Source organism: Echeneis naucrates, chromosome 15, assembly GCF_900963305.1.
Source record: "Echeneis naucrates chromosome 15, fEcheNa1.1, whole genome shotgun sequence".
NCBI classification, from domain to species: domain Eukaryota; kingdom Metazoa; phylum Chordata; class Actinopteri; order Carangiformes; family Echeneidae; genus Echeneis; species Echeneis naucrates.
The window spans coordinates 15,896,509-15,919,836 of NC_042525.1; the positions used below are offsets into that span (position 1 = coordinate 15,896,509).

General features: G+C 40.2%; 1 protein-coding gene across 3 annotated transcripts in view; it reads left to right on the plus strand.

Annotated features, from left to right (window-relative positions):
• peli1b (pellino E3 ubiquitin protein ligase 1b) overlaps positions 1-23,324 on the plus strand; it is a 37,975-nt gene extending 14,651 nt beyond the window's left edge. The window contains exons 2-8 of one of the 3 annotated variants that reach the window (XR_003841655.1): positions 6,576-6,868; positions 12,832-12,961; positions 13,631-13,732; positions 14,442-14,639; positions 15,185-15,373; positions 19,526-20,907; positions 21,413-23,324. Coding sequence is in view for 2 of the 3 variants with exons in the window: in XM_029520578.1 (XP_029376438.1) it covers positions 6,786-6,868; positions 12,832-12,961; positions 13,631-13,732; positions 14,442-14,639; positions 15,185-15,373; positions 19,526-20,104 (1,281 nt within the window). In the remaining variant the exon portion in view is untranslated. Of the gene's footprint in view, positions 1-4,787; positions 4,856-6,575; positions 6,869-12,831; positions 12,962-13,630; positions 13,733-14,441; positions 14,640-15,184; positions 15,374-19,525; positions 21,385-21,412 lie in introns of those variants that run through there. The other 2 variants (XM_029520578.1, XM_029520577.1) reach the window with 2 other exon arrangements.
• Positions 23,325-23,328: the final 4 nt, after the last annotated feature.

The window sequence follows — 23,328 nt, forward strand, 5'->3', positions numbered from 1 at the left end:
TCAACTGACCATGCTCACTCCTACAATCTCTTTTCTTGAACTTCACATTTTAACCTCATATCCCAGGCTTAGCTACTGTTGTGGTTGTGTCTTTCTGGTAACTAGCAAGAGACACCTGATCTGGGGGTCACATTAAATGTCATTGGATATGTGTATGTCACAGACATTATCATAAACCTATGCTGACATCTTTATAAATTCTTCAGGAAAGTAAACTAACACCCACTGGATAAATTCACTCAACATCTGAAATGCAATGATAGTAATTATTTCAGTCATTGAAATGCCAAACGTTTGCTGGTTCCAGCTTCTCAAATTACAAAACCTGCTTCTTTCCTTTGATTTATGTAATTGTAGTGTTAAGTGTTGGTTGGTTAAAACTAGGGATGCACTGACACCGATAGCAGTATTGGGTATTGGTCTGATACCGGACATGGGTACTACCGATACCACATTAGGGCAGAGTGTGGTTTACAGCACTTGACTGGAAGGCGGGAAGTGAAGAGTAATGTCAGCAGTGTGGAACTATTTTCAGGTGAATGAGCGTGACAAGAACATAGCCTCCGTATTTAAGGATGTGGTGAGAACCTTTACATCTGGGTTGATTAAGTATTTGCTGACCTTCTTCATGAAGGGCTCTGACAAAGACTACAGTAACCACCCATAAAACAATTGATTTTCTTTCTCCTTCCTTCAAGTTCTTGTTTTTGTAGACACACACCTGCACTAACACAGAGCTGTCATCCACTTTGAGCCCTCGTTTTCTTGACACCTAGTTTTTACCCAGCACTCAGAATATCAGAAGCTCTGTCTGTGTCATAACAAAATAGAAATAAGTGAATGCAGACTCAATTGTTTCTAAACCCATTCCGGAGAGAGCTGGTCGATTAGCTGTCATATGATTATTCCCTGCCTTTTAGGGAAAATAATATAAGGAATAACAAAGCAAGAAGGATTTGTTTTCATCAAGTAATTTGTTATAACATTGACCCAAGAGCACAGATAAAGGAACAGATATTACGAAATGGCATGATATCCCACAGACAGAATATGATTTGAAAATAATTGTATACCACAAAACTGCGTATCTTTTGGTTTTCATTTCAAATAGATGCAGGTGGGCTTCTCCTTATGAAATATGTCTCCATGTCCAGAAAGTCTGAAACAAGCCACCCTCATGCCATCTAACTTCTATTCCAGGCATCTGTAATTATTTATTGATCTGATGACCCACTTAACCACCAAGATATCATTACCACTTTCCAGTAATGAAGATGTTACCATGTAGGAGGTCTTTGTTTTTCTTTTTTTTTTTTTGTGCTAATGTTGGTCTGCTTTCACATTACTCATTGAATGTTAATTAGTGACATCTAACCACCACCAGTAATGTTAAAAAGTTATGAAAGCCACGGATTGTGGCAGCTTGAAATAAAAAGATGCTAGTTTTTTGAATGTTTTGCACATAGATAATTTTTAAGAGATAATATATTTGTTAGTGTCAAGCCATGGCAAATATTTGTATTTTGTCAACTTGGTGTCGGAAAAGATTGCCAAAATGAATGTTCTTCATAGAATATATTCTAGTCTAGCTGCAGATATAAAAACAGGTTTTTATATACCTGGCACATATATCAGCTGTTCTCATGTAGGTTCTCATGTAGCCTGGTTATGTATCGGGACTCTACATGGACCCTACCTTGGCAATGTAGTAGATTCATTGCTCATTTTTGTCCATGACCCTGTTGGAGGATCTTCTGACCCATTTCGGGTTCCTCACTTACCAAATGAGAAACATTGCCTCTGGTTCAGTTTGTTTCCACAGAGCTGTGCCTTGTGATTCTGAAAGTGTGTCATCCTCTGACTTACCATAACTGTACCTCTTTCAAGAATTGCACACCTTTTAATTCAATATGAAAACATTGTGTAGTATTCTTACCCTGCAAGGAACTCTGGTAACTCTGAGTGTCACATGGTAGACTAATTCTAGCTTTGTTTCCCTGGTCATGGCTACATGCTGCTTGATGGTATATAGGAGAGTTGGACAAGTAGCACTGTGTATCTGCAGCTGTTATTCTGCTTCCATTGTTAACACAAGCAGAAGCAAGATGTGAGTATTGTTTCCCCTGCCTGTGTGGTTGTACATTTTTGTGTCATGTGCTGTGCTCTGTTGGCATCAGGGGGAGTAGCAGGTGTCACCCATGCCTCCTTGCAGTTAAGTTTTATGAGGGCTTTTGTAAGTGTGTAGTTGCTGTTCTCGCTGTCAGCAGCAGGTTGTTACAATCCATGACCCTGACCAGTGCAGTCACTGGCGCTGAGCTCTGGATCTATTGTTGTAAGACTGTCTCTCGGTAGCTAAGCAGCAGTTGGCCAGCAGCCACACCAAGCCCTGTGTCAAACAAAGTTGCAGAGACAGAGAGCTTAGTCAGACACATACACTTAAAAAATTGTATACACACCCAGGCATATAACTGGTGATATGCATGAAAGGTGTCACTTTTAAACAGTTCACTCAGTGAATTAAGTGATCAATATGCTTGGGGTTCCTCAGTGAAACCCCCATTGACTGAGCCATTTCCCAATATAACCCAAGTGAATTAAGAAGACAAATCAAATGTTAAATAAAAAAATAAATAAAATAAAACTGCCACTCAAAATGGTTATTGCTCTGACTCCACTTGTCATTATCTTTAATATAAAATGTAAATTAATGGATCCTTAGATATTAAAACTGACATCATCTGCTAGGTAGAATTTAATATCACAGGCAGGAATTTCTAACAGTATTCAATTCTATGCATCACCCCAATTTGCTCATTAAACTTGGACTGTTTTGCAATGATACTGTATTGAATAATGGTTCAGTATGAACATTATTCCCAGAGAGACTGGGAGTGGCTGAGTTGATGTTCTTGAGCTACACAGGAGAAGGCACCTGCTGTTTTTGTTGATTTTTCGATGACAGAGTTGAGACAGAAAGAAATAATTCAGCATTCTATACACCTGTTTAATAATAGCACCCTTTTGGTCCTTGATGTCTGGCAAGTCAGGCAACAGCTCCCTTGACACTACTTACCACGTACATGTGTATGTGTGTGTGTGTGTGTGTATATGTATGTACAGAGAGCATTGCACGTGCAAATGGTTTAAAGTGGTGTTTTAGTATGCTCTGATAATGCTGCATGTAGGATTAACCCCTTCTATCAGGGAAAGAGGTGGGGCTCAGGCTCACATACATTTATCTAGTTTGAACACACAACTCTTCACTTTCCCCTTTTATCCTGTAGCCCACCATTTCCCTTTTATTGCTACCAACCTGAATGAATATCATTCCTCCGATCTAACTTTACTGTTCGCTGTCAGAAATAAAGCTGAAAAGATTCACAACCATTCTGCACCTACTGATTTCTGTTCATAAATCATGTAAGTTTGCTGTGTCAATAAAGCTGTAGCCCTAACGTTAATGTGGTTAATCATGGTGTGGTTTCTGTCTACAGTTTCACCTCCACTCTCTATTCTTTCACTCCCTGATTGTGGTGAAGCTGTATATAGCTCACAGCTATCCTAAGTTTTGGTGTGATACACCAATCATAGATCTATCATTAACACTTTAGGAATGAGACATGAGAATGTGAGCTCTGACTCTTAAGTGTAGCATCTTCACATGTGAGGATTTGAAATAGTTGCTATGAAGTATTATGAGTATGTAGGCTTTTAGTTGCCAGGTAAGGCACTGTGAAATGTGAAATAGAACAGTGGGACCTTAATAAGCAGTTTGCTTTGTGAACAACCACTGTTGTGAGTAGAGAAGCATCTCAGAGTACACAACACATTGAACCGTGAAGTGGATCAGCTACGCCAGCACGACCACACCAGGTTCCACTCCTGCCAGCCAAGAATAGAAACCTGTGACTGGAGTAGATACAGAGTCGCCAACATTGGACAGTTGAAAACTGGAAAAGTGTATACTGGTTTGATGAATGTGGATTTCTGTTGAGGCAGCATGGACATGGATCCATGGATCCAACCAGCCTTGTATCAACAGTCTGGGCTGGAGGTGGTGGTGTAATGCTGTGGGGAAGATTATCTTGGCACACATAGGCCCCAATCAATCATGGTATGAATGCCACAGTCTGAATACTGTTGCTGAGTATGTATATCCCTTAATGGCCATTTCTGTATCTACTGTCTTAATACTCCATTTCACAAAGCAAGTAATGGTAACTGGTGTCATGAACATGACCATGAATTCAGTGAATATATGTGTGATCCTTAGTCAACAGATCTGAATCCTAGAGAAGACACTCTCCTTATCAACTCTGGGAAATCTGCAGAAATGATGAGAAGCAATCGAACATGGATTAGACTTTCCTAGTGTTATCTTCAACATCTTGTTGAATGTACCCATATTTTTTTATATATTTTTGTGGATTTCTCCATGTTGCCATTCACTTAGTGTATGTGATGTTTTCTCTCTGTCACACTCTCTCGCTCTCTGGTTTCTTCAGAGTGCTGTTGACTTTATCAACAATTCAAAAGTTAGTCCAAGCTGTCTGCAGTCAAATGAATATGTGAACAATAATGGTAGTTTTTGTGCCAACAATGAAAATTGTGTAAATAAATTTTCAACTTTATAAATAGAGAAATGTCTTCCAGTCTATCTTCCAGTCCATGTTTAATTAAATAAGCACTGGAGTGTTAAAAGTTCCATGTGCTGTTTGCAGGCAAGTTGTTTTCAATGCTAAGTGTCCTTTCCCAACTTATGTTTCTTTTTTTTTTTTTAATCAAAGTTGGAAACCCCAATGTCACCTACGATAAGCAGAGAGATTGAATAAACACCCTTCGACTTCCTGTTACAGTAAGTGTTTGTGTGTGTGCACCCACAGCACAGTGCAAAGGGGTGCTCCCTTTATCGGACCTCACTGAGCATGTGGGTATGAGCTATGATTGACTCAGAGGCCAGAGAGATTAGTATGTTATGTTTATCTCTGCAGAGCACTGCACAGTGAATAGTAGTTCATGGAAATAGTATCTCTGTCACAAATATGATGAGGCTATGATGTCCATTTTTGGTGGATTAAAGTTGCTCCTCTAGTCCAAACTGAAGAGTTCTTCCCTGTGACATTGTCTTTGACATGAATATTTACCTGGAATGCTTTTACATGAACATCTCCCACAAGGGGTAATGTTCCTGTGTCAGCCTCTCTGCTGTTCATTTCTGAGGAACACAGCCCCCCCATTCCCACTAAACATCCAAACCCATAACTTTCTATGTTTTATTCATGTGTGGTTCTGGAGTCTCTTAGCAGAAAGGCACTCTGGGACTTGTAAGAGAAACACTCCTGCTTCAAATGTGTTTGGCTGCCTGGTGATGAAGTGATGTTTTTGTTTGCAGAGAGCTTTGTGTATTTATACTTAGCTTTTTTTGTCCAGTGGCTGGGAGAGCACGGAGGACATGTTAAAGAGGTCATGAGTTGGAAATCCCGTGATGCTTAGAGTGCATAAGATCGTCCTCATCTTATTTCACAGGAAGTTCATCCTCTCCTTTTTCTCATGCCTTCTTTTCTCAGACATGTTTTCACATTCTGCTCCTTGATGGGATTTTATGTGGGCTTAAAAAGCTGTGTGTGGCATTTACAGAAACCCACCTTACTCTCCACAAAGTCACATGACAGCTGACCTACGTTGTGACCCTGATGCTCTGATCCAAGCCTTTTTACTTGGGTGTTTGGGTATTTTCCATTTGTATCTTACTAAGCAATTTTGATATGTTTGCTATAATTAAAGCAAACATATATAAGGGCCTCAGAGAGAGAGAGTTTACCCCTATTATCCCTTTTCCTTTGTTCTGGAGTCTTTGTTCTTGCATACTTCGGTGTTGAATACAAAAGTAGACTGACATATGCCATCTGCTCTTTGACATGCATTAACAAGGAGCTTCACGTGAAACAGCCTGCCATTTAAACAGCTCCAAGTTTCATAGGACATTCAAATTTTAAACAGCCCTCTGTTTGGGGGGGGGGGAAGCAAGCAGCAGCAAAGTTTGAACCATCTTGTTTCACTTACCATTGAGAAGATGAAATATTGTTCATGAAGTCCAGTAACTAACAAATCCCAGACACCAACTGTGTGCAGTGGTCTATAATGCCATAATGCAGAATTGTTCTTTATCATGGTGATAATTATGCTACCTTTTGATTTTGAGTTAATTGTAGAAATATTCCATTCACAATACAAAGTATTCCACTAGAGTCATGCACCCACATGCATTTGGTTGATCCCACCGGGTTGAAGGACATTCTGTCAAAATTTCGGAGGGCCTTGTATCAGTCCTCTATCTTGACACCCTGCTGAGAAAAGTGCAGCCCCTCAGTGGTCCTGATGTTAAATCACAATGTCCATGATGACGACACCCAAAATGGTTTTTGGTTATAAGAAAGTGATCACTACCCATTTGCATAAGATAGAACATCACCTTATATATTTACTAATTGCATTTGAATCCTGTTTCTTCCTATTAGGCCATCGTGAGTAAACACACTAATCTTTGTGTTAATCCTTTCTATGTCACTCTGCAGGCCTGGACGAGCTCTGCAGGAGACACATGAAGCATGAGAGGGTGGAGCTGAAGCTCAGCTGACCCTTCCCCTTCCTTCTTCTTTCCCCTGTGCTCCTTTCGCTCAGAACCTCCCCCTCCCTTTCCCTCCTTTCCTCTTCCTGTCATCCCATCACCCTGTTGATTCTCACCCATCTCCCCTCCTCCTCTAAACCTCAACCAACCATTACCAATGTACTCCCCAGAGCAGGAAAACATCTCCACCACCTCCTCAACCAAAGTGCCAGTGAAGTATGGAGAGCTCATTGTGCTTGGGTAAGCAGCACCAATTTACATACACACATCATTATATCCAGAACTCACCTTTGTGACCCCTTATTATCATGTATGCGGGAAGTAAGTGTAGATGAGGTACTAAAATTCAAACCATATCACACCACTGCAAAATAATTTGTAGACTAATGAAAATAATGATTAGATATAGTCATGGTCAAATAAAAATATAATTTAAACTCAATTTTGAATCCTTATCTTTGGATAAAGTTATCTCATTACTGTAATATTGCATTTGCTGTCATCTCTGGGAATTAGGTTTGTTGTCTTGGTTAACCTAGGTGCGCAGCGTGAACTGTGTGAATAGCCCATGATTAACTTATGGTCATTGTAGCATCTGAATCATGGCCAATAATAGCTGGATGATATTGGTCGGTTGTTTCTGGTTTGACTAGCTCACTCAAATTGCTGTTTCCGGCATTTAGGTTTGGAACAAGGAAAAAGATCTCGCTGCCTTCTGACCTGATGGGTGACCTTACCCATGTGTATTTTCTTATTTTAGCTGTTGCTGTGTATGAACCAAATGCTGAAGTGATTTTTTTGAATCAAATTCAAAATCTAATTGTAATCAAATTGAAATTAGTATAGCTTGTAAGCTTAAACCTACTGTTGCTCCAAGTATTTGTAAGAGTATTTTAGACATGCAACAACGTTCACACAACTCCATCTACCTCTGTAGGGTACATGGCCTTTTCCTTTCTCTTTTGGCCTTTTCACCCTCAGTTTGACTGTATACGAAGTAAACAGTGCAAGCTGCTGCTGCAAGCTGCAGAACTTATTTAACCCCTGACTAGTTGTTCAGTGGCTTATCCAGTGAGTTGACTCACTTGTAATGCTTATTTTCTATTATTCAATCCTCATTGACTTTTTTGAATTTTCAATTGAAATATTTAAGTTTGACAGTGCTTTGTAGCTGTAGTGTTTGAAAATAGTTTTTCAAGGCTCATGTGCCTTCTTGATTGTCAAAGACTAAAAAAAATTTGCAAGTTGGTGGAAACTGTGTTTATGTTGAGTTTTTTCAGCCTTCTTTGGTTCTAGCTGTTTCCCAAATTTAATCTACCTATAAAACTCCAGGCTCACCCAGTGAAAATACAATTCACATTCCTGTTAGAAGAGCTTATCCTTTTCCACTGATAGACAGTATCATTTTAAATGTGTAAAAAGAGACCTGGTAAATGTTTTACGTAGAAAGGTAATATAATTTGATTTCCTATAACTCACATTAGATAAGAAATAACTTAAGAGTAATGTAAATAGTCAAAAAGAGAAAAGAAGCAGTTGTTGTGATACAACAACGGGGACTAAACACTAAGGATTTACTCTGGAAGCACTTGCATTTGTCCATTAACTGCACATATCTTCTAACAAGCTCAACAGACTAAATGAGTGGTTCAGCACAAGACTTGACAGGCACGCATCCAGAAAGACAAATGGAAATGCTTTTCAAGAAAGCAAGAGAAGCAAATGAGATATTTCTGTCTTGTTACACAGGGCCATGCACTGAGACAACACAAAAATAGGATTGTTCAGCCAGTTACAACTCAGTATTTTTAGGAGAGACAAACCACATTGTCTGATATATTACTTGATGAGATTGGTTTTGGATAGAAGCAGCACCAGATACTCATCTTAAACACCTTGGTTTTCTCTTCCTCTAGGGATTTATTTTGACTCAAGTCCACATACTCAGCTGTAGGAAAAATCCTCAACCCCACCCTGCATCTCAAACATAGAAGACAACTGCACATAGACATAGAAGCACACACTCACTTTCTCCAATAACAACTGACAGTGAAGAACTTCTTTTATCTGTCTGTCTCCTGTTTATTTCCCAAAGGGCTACCCCCCCCCACACCCTGTCTGTCCACAGATGAATGCATATATTGAAAAGACAGACAGACACACACAGACACACACACACATGCACACACATGCATTTTTCATGTCTCATGCAGACACACGCACAGTTGGTTTCACAGCTGACTCACAGTTTGTTGTTCTGAGTTATTCTGGAGTCATATTGTCAGGGAGATGACCGTGGAAATTTTCCCGAGTGGAAAAACTGCAGTTAGCATAAAACATAGTCCGATGCCTTTACAAGGGAGAACCCCACTTTTCCGTTTTGCTCTGCTTTTTCCGCTCCTTGTTCTTGATTCTAGGTCAGGCCTCCTGTGTGAAAAAGTCATCAGGGGCAGTTTTTGCTGGTTGACATTAGCAACCACACTGTGCTTCAAGTGTAATAAACACTTGAATACACATAATAGTACTGGTGGTGCATATGTTTTCTGTATAGCATCAGTAGCAGTTGCACCAAGCTGTCACCAACCCTAAGGGAATTAATTCAAGACTACGGCACACAAATTGTTTACTCATTAAAATTGGCAAAGTAAAAACATGTGAGGCAAAGGAAACACAGGATGCCCTTTTAACCTAGCCAAACACGCAGTGCAGATTTTATGTTGCTCATGACATTGAGAGCAGAAACTTAAAGGTTACAAACCCTGATTGCAGTTAACCTTTCAAATTAACATCCTGCTGTTAATGAGGACCCTGTTGTGAATGACCCTGAAGTTCAAAGCTGCACACTGCTAAATGGCAAAAAAGCTGCCTATATCTTTCCAGGTAGCAGCAAATGTTTCTGTCACACCTACATCTGGGAGGAGTGTTCATTTAAATAAATTCAAGATGTTGACGGAATGACAAACATGTTGAGACGCTGAAAGATTTTGAGTATTGTTTGCGTCGGTGGTTGCTAGGTTTCTAGTCTTCTCTTTTATTTTCCCCTGTTGCCTTGTTTAAAAAGCCAGTGGAGCAACAGGAATGTTTGCCACATGACCCACATTTTTGCATCCATGAGCACGAATGGGACCCACTGATTTAAAAAAAAAAAAAAAAAAAGCCTTATAAGATCCTGATTTTTTTACATTTAAGAGGCAATGTTGCTATAATCCAGGGAAACCCCAAAAGTCTCAGCACACATCCTCACATCCTAATTATTGGGAACAAAACCACCAACTAGTTTAAAATCCATTTTTCTAATCACATCTTGGACAGGTAGTTTGACTGTGCTGAACTAATCACATGATTTATAGCCTGTTGAACCTGAGGTGCTGCCACAACTAGGATGGTGTAAACAATTCAGGCGTGATGGCTCAGCACTTCTGACACTAAGTGGTGAATGTCTTTTTACAGGTTTGATGGACATGGATATTTAGAGCATCACAAATTCTCAGATTAATTCTGAAACTGCGATCATGAAGTCACTGGATCAACCAGTTATTCAGATTTGAACTGTCACAATCTTTGCTGCAACCAAACCTTTGCTTTTCCGTTAAATGTTTTCAGTGAGCAGTGATCATGTAATTCAACCCTGAGTCTTTATCCTTTCTGTGGTTGCTTTTAGTTTTCTAGGTGATGGTTTGGAATTAAACAAAATTACATTAAATGGTTTTGGCAGAGCATATTCAGGACTGTACCACCTAAGCGACTTTGCTGCAGTTAACCTCACACATCTGCTCCAAATTGGTTGAAAGTAGTGCTCTGATGTAATTGTGGCTCCTGTGTGACCAAATTAATAAAAAATACTATTGGAAAAGCCCATCAATACACAGCACGTTGCTTTATCTGGCACCCACGTTAACCCCAATCCGACATAACTGTGTTGGTGTTTTGTGTAAGTGTTGTGATGCTAATGGCCTAATCCTGAGGTATGCTGCAGCGCCTCTGGGGACAATCAGTACCATAGACATCTATGTGGCTTTTTGAACAACTGCAGCATCACTGGTATCACTGCAGTCCCACCAAATTATCTTCTGACTGTCTATATACTGTACATTTTCTGATAGCGTAGTTATCGTGCATCAACGTCGCTGTTTATTTGAATACATTTTTAATGTGTGCAGGTCACATACATACGTCACAAGCCTCTTCCATATTCTGTGGTGTACACAAGTAACAATGGCAGAAAGTCATTGATTTCTAAGACTATCAATTTCCCTACATATTGCGTTTTAGTTTGAAACTGAATCAATTTAACATCTATTTTGGCTTTTGACTTTTTAATATATGTCTTTCAGCAGCAGTGAGTCAACCATAGATAGTAGATACCCACACAGCTTTTCAGTTTTTAAAGGATTTTTCTGTAAGGGGAAACTTGTTGAGCTGTTTGGAAGGATCACCCACACCCACACATACACCCACACATACACACACACATACACACACACATACACACACACACACACACACACATGCTTGTAGGTAATTGTAGGAATTGAAGAAGACTATGTGTCTCCTCGTACAAAATTTTTCCGAAATGTGGACCTTTCTGTCTTGCTTTATGAAAAACCTGCCCATGCACACACACAAACACACACTAAATTGTATAAACACTTGGCTGTTGTGTGATATTTATTTATTTATTTTTTTTTTAGAATATTTTTGGATGCATGCATGTACACGCACACATTACTGCAAACCATGGGAACTTAGATTCAAACTGCCAGCAAGTATTTGAGCTTTCTCCAGCAGACTGCCCTGCCCTCTCCCTGGTTGTGGGCTAAACTTCACCATGGTTACACTCCTGCCATGGTTACTCTTCCCAAACGTTGCTGTGACTCTGTTCTCTCACCATGGTTACTCATAAACCCTCCCAGCGTTGTTTGATCCCAGAAGATCTGCTTTCTGAGAGGAACATTTAGCTGTAGGCTGGCTGTCCTCATAACCCGTCTGAGCCGTCTGTGTTAGACTTTGAGCAGTGGGTGGGTTCATTTCAAGAGTCTGATTGGTCGCAGACGCTTTACACACCATGATGTATAAGTCCAGAGCAGCCAACTCAGATCCTATAGATCCCTGACTTGGGGAAATCTTCAGCAAAGAGCTACCACCTTAAAAGTTGGGAACTTTGGGGGAAGTTAAGAGAGGTTTTTTTTTAACTTTTTTGCTACAAATTTTACATTTTGGAATTACTGAATTATTTTTAAAATGGCTAATTGACGCAATAATTAACTGGAAAATAAGGCTGTTGAAAGCTAACTGTTATTACATTAGAGTATTACAGTATCTCAGTGTCAGTCAGAGGAATCCATAAGATTTGTGTCTTATGGATGTCATAACGGTGTTTCAGGTAGAGAGGGCTTTTGATGCTGTGGTGCTCCCTGCAGGATTATCTCCTCATAGTGGTAGGTAATGGCTTATCTAAAACACATGTGCACAGCAAAGTCTAAAATCATGTGTCTTCTATGTCATTTACAGACCCACCAACTGAGGCTGCTAACTATGTGTGTAGCTGAACAGTGTTTAGATCATTGACTGTGCATGTTCTTAATTCATGACATTTCATTTTAAAATGAAGCCAGTAATCTTGATTTCTTCAGTCACTTAATATTATTGTTTTCATGATTATTTTCAGTGAACAAATGAGACGTCTGCCACGTCATGGATCACCTACAGCTTCAGTCATTTCTCTGAAACACGCTCTCTCTCCCTCTCTCTCGCACGCGCACACACACACACACACCAGTCCTAGTGTTGTTGGGAGTCACAGAGACTCCATTCTGTCAGAGGGAACGCCTCTGTTTATTCTCCTTTCCTCTGTCATGTATCAGGCTAAATGAGTCTGTGTGTGTGTTTAGTTTCTCAGACCTTTTAGGGTTATGTTTGGAGGGCTTTGTTGTTCATGGAGACGTGCTTTGCTTTTTTAAAAACACATGTATAAAAAGTATAGGCTGTTATTTGTGCATGCATGTATGTGTGTTTGTGTATATTCACATAATCACAAAGGGAGTGCACCAAATAACGCCTCAAGCATTTTCCACAATGGCTTTTTCCAGTGTATTGTACAGCTGCTCAGACAATAATGCTTTATTGTTTATTGTTTTTTGTATGTGTGTGTGTGTGTGTGTGTGTGTGTGTGTGTGTGTGCGTGCGTACGTATGTATATGTAGGTACAATGGCTCTCTGCCCAATGGGGACCGAGGTCGACGTAAAAGCCGTTTTGCACTTTGTAAGAGACCGAAGGCAAACGGGGTGAAACCCAGCACAGTTCATGTTGCCTGCTCCCCACAGGCAGCCAAGGTGAACCATTTGTATTATTTAAAAGTCATTTTTAAAAGCTGTATTTGACTGGAACATGCTAAAATCATGATTAAAAAAAACAAATGTGAACAGTCAGGTGGAAAGCAAAATTTTTTTATTTTTTATTTTTTTTTGTTGTTATTTCAAAGTCTTGAGAAATGCATGTCCCTGTGTTTCCATCAGCGGTCATAAGGCCAACCAAAATCTGCTGAACAGAGGATTGTTCAGGTTGTGTGGGTGTGTGTAAGAGAGAACCTTTGCCTATCTGGTTTAACATCTGCACTTACAGGATTCTCTGAGGACATTCACTTTTGTACTCTCACGCACACGCTTTTAACTGCAGTCATCTAAAGAGTCTGGAAGACTGGTTGTCCTTTTCTGTCATGTGGGTGGTCCTGAATGCCCAAAAAGACATTGAGGTCATCCTGGGTCTGGATAATGAATAAATAACTGAACTCCTCACACACCCAACCCTTTCTCTGTCAGTCTGTTGTTCTCTATCAGGATGAGTGTATAAATGTTTGTGTTTTTGTGATAAAGCATGTTCAAGTTCTGTCCTTCAAATAAAGATGGTCAGGTTCAGGGCATCTGCAGGTCATATTTTTCATCTTTCTATTTTTCTTTCCTCCCTATTCAAATATTCTTCCTTTGGTCCTTATGTCCCAACAGGCCATAAGTAACAAAGACCAGCACAGCATCTCATACACTCTGTCTCGAGCCCAGACGGTGGTGGTGGAGTATACCCATGACAGCAATACAGACATGTTCCAGGTAATAAGCCTCTACTTTTATCACCACAACAACATTTTTACACTTTCCATTTCAGAGCCGCAATCATTCACACATGCTTCAAGGAGCTAGTTATGGAGTTGCACCAATGAACTTGTTAAAGCACAAATTTTCACAATTAGGAGATTGTAGATGATTAAGTTTCCTTAGAAATTACTGGTTAGTTATTTAAGTTAATCAATTAATTGCAAATGTTATGGCAATATATATATATATATACACACACCATCTAAGTTGTGACAAAGCTATAAAAGTTTACTCTTAAAATGGTGAAATAAATCATGACCTTGAGGACAACAGTTGAGGAGAGCTTCTGTTTCTGCATTATAAACATAGTGTTTTTCGGAAGTCAGCCTGTTCTTTGCTTGAATATAGTATTAACACTCTGGGATGCTGCTGTATGCAAGTAGCTATCAGGGGTATTAAAGTACCAGTTATCAAAGTATTATGTCCACAGAATTATTATGAGTTTTGTTGAGTTAGCAAAGCATGAGAACCAACTATAACTGCAGTAAAAAAACAAAATAAGACCAAAAAAAAAAAGTGTTTTTGTCATGTACCTCTGTTTTTTGATTCATTTTTAATGGGATCTGTATTGTACATATTCTGCATTTTTCCCCGCAGAGAATGATTTACTTTTGTTGTATGGATTATGTTCTTAACCTAACATATCCTCATCTTTCTCCATTAGATTGGTCGATCAACAGAGAGTCCCATAGACTTTGTAGTGACGGACACAGTGGCGGGCAGCCAGAGTAATGCAGACACCCAGTCAGTTCAGAGCACCATCTCCCGCTTCGCCTGCCGTATCTTGTGCCAGCGCACGCCGCCTTACACTGCACGTATCTATGCTGCAGGCTTCGATTCCTCTAAGAACATCTTTCTAGGGGTGAGCTGTGGTTCCTCTTCTGCTCCAGACATGCGTAGGCGAGTGTGAGTGAAAGGCTAAAAGATAAAAGGATAAAGCACTACAAATAAATGCAACAGAAAGATGGAGGAAAATTAAAGAGCTTGCATTCTAGTGTTATAAAAGATAAAACTTTTTTTTGTCTTAATTTCCCAATCATGTTTGATTTTACTTTTTCATTTATTTTTCATGTAATGGCAAAGGCAAATATTATATTCTTCTTAGTTTGTATTTGCAGAATAATTGATGTATTGCCATAGTGATCTTGACTACAAAACTGAATTTACTCACTACTCAATATAAAAATATGAGTTTACTTTAAAGGTGCATCTTTTCATGTAAACTTTTTTGCATCAACATTGTGCTGCTGAATTTTACAACTCTCCCTTTCCCACTAATATTGGCCTATACCCTGCTGAGTGTGTAGAGGGTGCCAGATCCCAAGATGCCTGAGTCACGAATACAGCATGAGTTTTAAATTTTTGCATTAACCCCCATCCTGCTCACATCTGCACAACTTTCTGCAGGAAAAAGCTGCTAAGTGGAAGACATCTGACAGTCAAATGGATGGGCTAACCACAAATGGCGTGCTTGTGATGCACCCTCGAAATGGCTTCACCCAGGACTCCAAACCTGGAGTGTGGAGGGAGATCTCGGTCTGCGGTAATGTCTTCACCCTGCGAGAAACACGCTCAGCACAGCAGCGGGGAAAGATGGTGAGAAACAATGTGAAATGTGAAGCATAAAATTTTCCTGGTGCGTTGATTAATCAAAAAACAATGAAGGCTGAGATTCAGCTACTGAAAACCGTAGTTTGCGATAGTCAGGTATGCACACAGATACAGCTTTACTGCTTCATTAAGAAACTGCACCTGGGGGTGATTGGTTTGGCTTCTAATGATGACAATGAGGATAAAGACCTTACAAATCATTGTGCAAAAATACAGGCAGGTTATTTTTGCAGGCAGTTGATATTTGACAGTTATCAGCATAACATTTGTTGTAACAGATGTTTGAAACCACTTTGGTGCCACAAAAACAAGTGGTGAAGATTTTAAGTTGATGTGGTGAACTTGTTTAAAAAAAACAGCTGCAGCTTTGGATTTTTTTTTTTTTTTTTTTTTTTTTTTTTTGGTGATCACCTAATTAATGTAAGCTCTTTTTAGCCCTGTTTTTGGTCGCCTTCCTGCCTCTTTGGAAACTAAATACTCCAGTGTGTTCCCCAGGTGGTCTCTAACTGTAACATGCACTAAACAGGAAGGTAAAATCAAAATTTGAGTGGTGACCATGAACTCACGCAAGCCAAGTTGCAAGCCAGAAAGCTAAACAGTGAAAACTCACTTGAATTCAATTGAATGTTTCTGCTTTTTGGTACATTCTTCCACCTTCTACCGGTTATCCATTTCCGGGTCATGGATGGTGCTGGTGCCAATCCCAGCTCACACTGGGCGAGGGTGGGCTACACCCTGAACAGGTTGCCAGTCCATCACAGGGCCAACACACAGAGACAGAGACCAACAACCACTCACACTCACACTCAGACCTACGGACAATTTAGAGTCACCAGTTAACCCAAACATGATGTCTTTGGACGGTGGGAGGAAAGCAATGCAGGCACAGAGAGAACATGCAAACTGCACAGAAATGCCCCAGGTACAGAAGAAGTTTATTTATATATATATATGTATAAGTCATCTGTTCCTTTGTCACCACACTCACACATGTGGAGGCTTTTGGGATTTCCATGGTCATTCAAAGCATTCTGGCCACCTTGGATGTAGGTTATTGTTGTGGTGGTCATGTGTTTAATTAGGTCTTTGTTGTTGGGGTTTTTTTTTTTTTTTTTTTTAATCCCCGTCTTCCCCTCCCACACTACAGACACCATCAACCACAAGCTCACAGCCAGCATGTCTGCAGTTCTAGCTTTGACCTATCTTATTATCCAGCATTGCACGTTTTCTAGTCTCATCAGCTCAATACAAATTAACATTCTCTTATTTCCTCCATCCAGGCAGTAAGCCATGTGTGCATTATTTACCACTACAGAAACTACTCATTATTTCACAGGTGATTGGCAGTTTAGATCATCAGGTGTAGGAAAAGCGCCTATTTTCATTATGATCGGTGATAGAACATGATGGGATTTATCGGTTCGGCTGAACACAGAAAGAAGAGCACTCAGTGAAGTCTTGTACCATGATGTTAGTCTACTGCAGGCAGTAGGAGTGTGTACAGATGCAAAAAGGCAAATCATAGTCTAACTGACATTCAACAGCAATTTTCTGTGTATTGTGGAAATTATCTTGCAGCGGTTAAAAACAAGTTTACACTTAAATGTAGAACTGAATTAATAAAACATTTTCCATGTGAAAACCGAGTGGAACACCGAGAACGTGAAAATGTTCCCCCTCATGTCATGCTTAATCACTAGTGTGTTGTGTTTTGAGTATGGACTCAGGTATAAACACTGATTTTCCAAAACCCCCTTTTCATGCAGATACAAGCCCTGAGAAGTGCCAATATGCCTCATCTGAACATTTAAGGGTTGTCTTTAGCTTCAAAAGCCCTTTGCTGTGCTGGATTATAGATTTGTGTCCCAACATTTCTTTACCTTCTGACATGAATGATCGAACATTACTCCAACTTCAACCTCCATCTATCAGATGTGTAAACCTTACCGAGACTTTTTAAGGAATTATTTTCACACTTTGAATGTCTGAGTCTCCTTGAAAATATGTTGCAAGATGCCTATTGTTCAATTACTATAGAACTATAATTTACTTGTTAGAGTAATATAATGCTGCTGCTTTATATGTAGCACCAAGTAAGACCTCTTTCATCTTTGTAATCTAGTCTATCAACCCCCACCCTCAAATCATTTGTAAGTACACTGCTCTCTTAATGGGATGACTGCCCTGCGCTAGTGAAGGTTGGCATCTGACACTCTTTGATTGAATGGCAGGAAAAACTTGTCTCAGCAAGTTTAGCCAAAAGCTCTCAAGCTTGGCGTGTGCGTACGTGTACGTGTGTGTAAATGGATAACTGAATTGCTGCACAGGGATTATTTGAAGACAGTACGCATCATTAGAAGAATGTGACACCTACTTTGTATTTGATAAAAAGCTGGCGAAAGCAGTGATGTGTTATAACTGTTTTGAATTATGTGGAGGTTTGTTTCAGTCTTTGGATGGATTTACTCATCTTTGCCAGTGGCGGAGCTGGTTGCCCTTCTGTGGTTTGACACAAGGTCGAAACTGGTATAATTAGGAATATTTTACAGTGCCGTACCCACACACACATGCACAGGTTTTTATGGTTCCTGCTGTGAGCTTTGGGAGCTGTATGGGCATAGTGTCTTAGCTCCTGCTGTGTTTAATAAAAGCTTTTGTGCTGATAAATGATCCTCCTTTGGTGTAATTAAATTATAACTGTGTGATGGCAATGGGAGTGTGTGAATTGACCCTGGGCACTAATATCCTTAAATCTCACTGTGGACTTTTTATTGATCAGCCAACAGTTTTTCATATGGTCATCTTTTAATTTGGAGTGGGTGTTGGTCAATATTGAACAACCTTGTGACCTAAACGTTGATTTGAGATCAGACCTGTTGCAGGTGAGCAGCTTTTTGGCCAATAGCAGAGACTTTTCCAGGTAGATGTGAATGTGTGCTATTTTATCAATGTGACATAAAGAGCACACATACGCTCGGTGAATATTGCTAAGTTATATGAAGGGTAAAGAGCGTCACCAGCCCAGTGGCAGTGTAATGCTGCTTCTAGCCCCGAGACACAGTAACTTTAACCCCAGCGTCACCAGAATCCCTGAGAGCTGCATTTCCCCTCCTCTGTAGATCACTGATTTTCTTGGATTATTTCTCTTCCTTGTCACTCTCTTTTTCATCATCCTGTCTTCCTGTTTTCTTAACCTGGCACTTCCCATTGTGTCCGAGCTGACCCCAGCTGACCCCAGTGAAAGGGAATGTTCCCTTAATACATTTTCCAGCAGCCTTCATATCCCTCTCCTTCTCTTGTCATCTTGCTTCCAGCTGTTCGCCTTCTGCTCCTCTCTCAATCATCACCTATCTGCTGTCTGAGAGGAATAAGGGAATGTTAGAGTTACACTGCCACCTACTGTACCCAGATGAGTAAGACAGGCCTCACTTTGAAACAGGCAGGCAGTGCAGCAAAAGCACCTTTTGAAAAACAATTTGATCAGAGCTGAAACTGAATTTATTGTGTATTTTTCAGTTTGTCAGTGAATTGATTGGAATTGTGTAGCATGGTGGGGCAGTGGTGGAGCTGCTGCCTCACAACAAGAACTTTCAGGGTTTTATTCTGAGTTTGCCTCTTCTCCCTTTATTCATGTGGGTTTCTCAGCTTCCCCCCTCAATTCAAACATGCAGGTGACTCCAAATTGTCCATTGGCGTCAATTTTGTCATCTTCCAGATCAATTTATGCTAATAGGCTATTTTTCATTTGAGACCTTTCGGACTCATTCACTTGCTGAATCCTGTTATCTCTGTTGATGTGCTGACTTTCTGACATTTTCTGATTTTCATTCATGTTCTGCACAAGAAGATGAACTGTAATGAGGAGTGTAGCTTCCACTAGCTTATGTTCTTTTAAAACACTTTTTTGGTGCAATGAAATTATGGCATGCCTGCAATATTTGGCCATTTGATAACTTCTAATGTCGTGTCAGATAAATGAGGCTGTTTCTGACTGCAGTCAGTAAGTACAGATATGGTTTAATATAAGAACCGCAGTCATCATAACTTTGAAATGTAGCCTTTGGTGTGGATGATATTCAGTGATCTCAGTGTAAGCAGCAGCCGACATCTATTCCCCTCTGTGTCTCTCCATTTTAGGTGGAGACAGAGACTCAGGAGCTGGTCGACGGCTCTCTTATTGACCTTTGTGGTGCGACTCTGCTGTGGCGTACTGCTGAAGGCCTGTCACGCACTCCCACCCTCAAACACCTGGAGGCACTGAGGCAGGAGATCAACGCGGCCCGTCCTCAGTGTCCTGTGGGCTTCAACACGCTTGCTTTCCCCTCAATGCGTCGCAAGGACACACCGGACGAGAAGCAGCCATGGGTCTACCTCCAGTGCGGTCACGTGCACGGCTACCACAACTGGGGCAACCATCGTGAGGAGAGGGAAGGCCGAGAGGGCCGGCACAGAGAGTGTCCCATGTGCCGAGCCAAAGGGCCGTATGTACCGTTGTGGCTGGGCTGCGAAGCAGGGTTTTATGTGGACGCAGCCCCGCCCACTCACGCCTTTAACCCCTGCGGCCATGTTTGCTCGGAGAAGACGGCAGCCTTTTGGAGTCAGATCCCACTGCCACATGGCACACACACCTTCCACGCCGCCTGCCCCTTCTGTGCCCAACAGCTGACTGGTGAGCAGGGCTACGTCAGACTCATCTTCCAGGGGCCCCTGGACTAGCAAGGGCCCCTCAGCATCGTGTGAGGGAGGCAGAGCGGGGAGTTTTATGTTTGGATGCTGCCTCTGCATTGAAAGCAGGGATCTACCCAGATATGTTTTCTTTCCTCTCCAGTTAAACTATAAACTTTTTTCTGGACTTTTTGTCTCTCTCATTTTTAAGTGACCTTTGTATTCCTTTTTCATGAATGACAACAAAGATTTCTATATTTTCATGTGAAACCAGAGACACAAAAACCAAACAAAGAACACTGCTTAACTCTTTGTGTTTGTTTCTTGGAAAGAACTTTTAACTATAGTATTTATCTAAATTACTAATATACCGTAGCGCAGACATGGTTTTTATTCATGTTTATTGTTGCAATATACATCTGTGTACATCTCTTAGAGCTAATTTAAACAAAGATGTTTATTTATGGCCCTTGAACCATTGCTTCATTCTTTATCTGCCAGATATGACTAACTCCAGTTCTATTTAGTATTTTACTTTGAAAATACAGTATGTTGTTAATCAGATATAAAGTTGTAAGTGTGTTCTGAGGTTACAGTCTGTCTCTCCCATGTTCACCTCTCAGACCCCTTTTTCGTATTTATACACCCCATCCTCTGGAATGCTCTTACTATTTGTGTTAACACTTCAGTTATGCTTCTCTGTCATTAGGCATCACCATGGCCTTGTCACATTCAAAGCAATAGATCTGGGACATAAACCTCCTACAGCATTATGGGAACCCAAGTCTTCTAGATGTCTTTGTAAACACAGAGACAGTTCTAAGGACTGCTTCCTCCCTTTAAAGTCCACGTTGGTGAGTGTTTTTATTTATTTATTTATTTTTTTAATCACAGGTTACCCATGATACTGCAGTCGTGTAGCTAATGTCACACATCACACACACACAAGCAAGAACCTGACCTTATCAAATACTTTTTATTATAAGGAAAGGAACTAACGAGTAGAAACTGATGGTACAAAAATAAGAATAGAGGTTATTAAAATGATATACTGCACAGACCACTGAGTACAGGCAGCGTGGTTCATTCTTCCTCTCTGATCTCATGGTACAGACGTACGTAATCATTATTTGCCAAATTCAGTATTACAGTTAGTATTAATCTCAATTATTTATGCTCAGATATTGGCATCTTACACCAACATCCTGACTGTTGTTCTTCAGAATGAAGTGCATTGCTGTTGCCAGTATTATGAATAATGCTGCATAGCAGTGTTTTATTTTGAAAAGTTTAGTTGTTTTTTTTTTTTTTTTTTTTTTTTTTTACAATTTGAAATACAATGGTTATTTCACTTGTAAGGATGCAGAGGAGGAGGAGTTGATAGAGTGCAGGAACCCCAAACTCATCCATCAATCCCGCAACTGAAGACGACTATAGCTGTTTGACTCAGGTTTGACTAACACTCATGGCTTCAGCTTATGAAACTCTATTTATGGACGTGTGAGTGAACTTATCAGGTCTTCATATGCATTTGTACTTTCCAAGTAATTTATTGAAGGGGTTCTTACAACTTGTAGATGTGACGAGTGTGAGTATAAAATATCAGGACTGTTGTTTACTGTAAACTATGACAACAATGTTGATATAGTTTTTAAATCCCAGGTCATTAGCAGGCTGTTCACAGGCTGTGGGAGTGGTTTGAATGGAAACTGCTGACACTGTGGTTTCAACAAATAAATAAGATACAAGCCCACCTGGTTGAAACCATGAATACTCAAAATGAAGGCCTTCAGCTGACAGAATAAGACACTGACTAATTACATCCTTCCATGTAAATTGCTTGTCATTTAGATTGCTCCATAAAAATCGTAGTAAAAAGTGAAAAGTCGACTATAGGTGAATGACAAGTTAAGGCCACGTCATGATGGCATTGTTCATCATTTTTGCATCAAATTTGTGACTGGAAAGAGCAGCTTTTAAAATCCCAGCTACCTTAGTTCCTTTTGTCATATACAAACCATCCACCGTTGATGTGGCCGTCCATGATTCCCACCTGCAGACTTTGAGCAGGGCACAAAAAGCTATTACCTGCATTATAACTTCAATAATGAATAATTTCAGTTCTAACTGTAGCAGACAAATATAATGAGCAGTTCCTTAACATCAGGGATCTAAATCATAAGCAGATGAAACATTTACAATGTTAACGTTCACATCCATAAAGAAAAACAATCTGTAAACTCATGAAGCTGACAGTGAGATAACAAACGTAGTTGTGCCTGTAATCACGACAGGATAAGTTAGAAATAACGAGACAGCAGTTCCACTCCCTTCAACTCTTGTATCTAGAGTCACATTTCCCTTTTTGTGCAGACATTACTGTCTCAGCTGCACCTCATTCACATCCTCCATCAAACTGTCAAACTTCACACTGCTTCCTTCCTGAAACTGCCCCGCCGACAAAGATCCTGTGATATAACCAAGAACTTGAGAACAACCGACATTGAAAAATTTAAATAAACCCATACACTATGATCTCTACAAAAATATACAGGCTAAGACTAAATAGTGAGACGATCCTTACAGACTGTGAAAGCACAAACTCTCCATCCCATCCTGCAGCATCACTGTTAGTTCACTTTCCTCCTGCAGGGAGAAGGAGACACACTCAAACTGTAGAAGCTTTACTCAAACTCTGCAACACCTTCAGTGTACACAGTGCTCCTACAGGTATCCTTAGTGTGTGTCTGCCTGAGCAAGATTGTAATTTATGTGATTGTATGTCTGGTCTTCTGTTTGTGTGCATTCATGTGTTCACACATTAGTTGTCAACACAGAAACAAATTTCATTACAACCCCCCAGAGTTTGGACTGCAACACACTAACTCACCTCAGGGAGAAAAACATTGACCTGCGTCTCTCACAAAAACACACACACATAAATCTTGAGGATACCTCGTATGTTCAATAAGTATATTTGGAGTTTAAAGTTTGGTGTCTTCCCTCTTTCAGACAGTCTTGTTTTGGTTTTCTTTCATGGCCTCTGAGGCAACGTCTCTTTCTCTCTCTGCGTAAGGGCTTCACTGTCTGTTCTTTACCTCAGTGTCTCTACTCACATGCCCATCTGTCTGTCCCCCCTCCTTCTGTCTCACTGGCTCTTCTTGTGTCTGGTGTCTCCTTGCGCTTGTTAAGGCAAAAGCAAAGAATGTTATCCAGCAAACACTTTTTTGTAACATCTTTAAACAATAAAGTGTAAAAGTGACACATTTCACTTT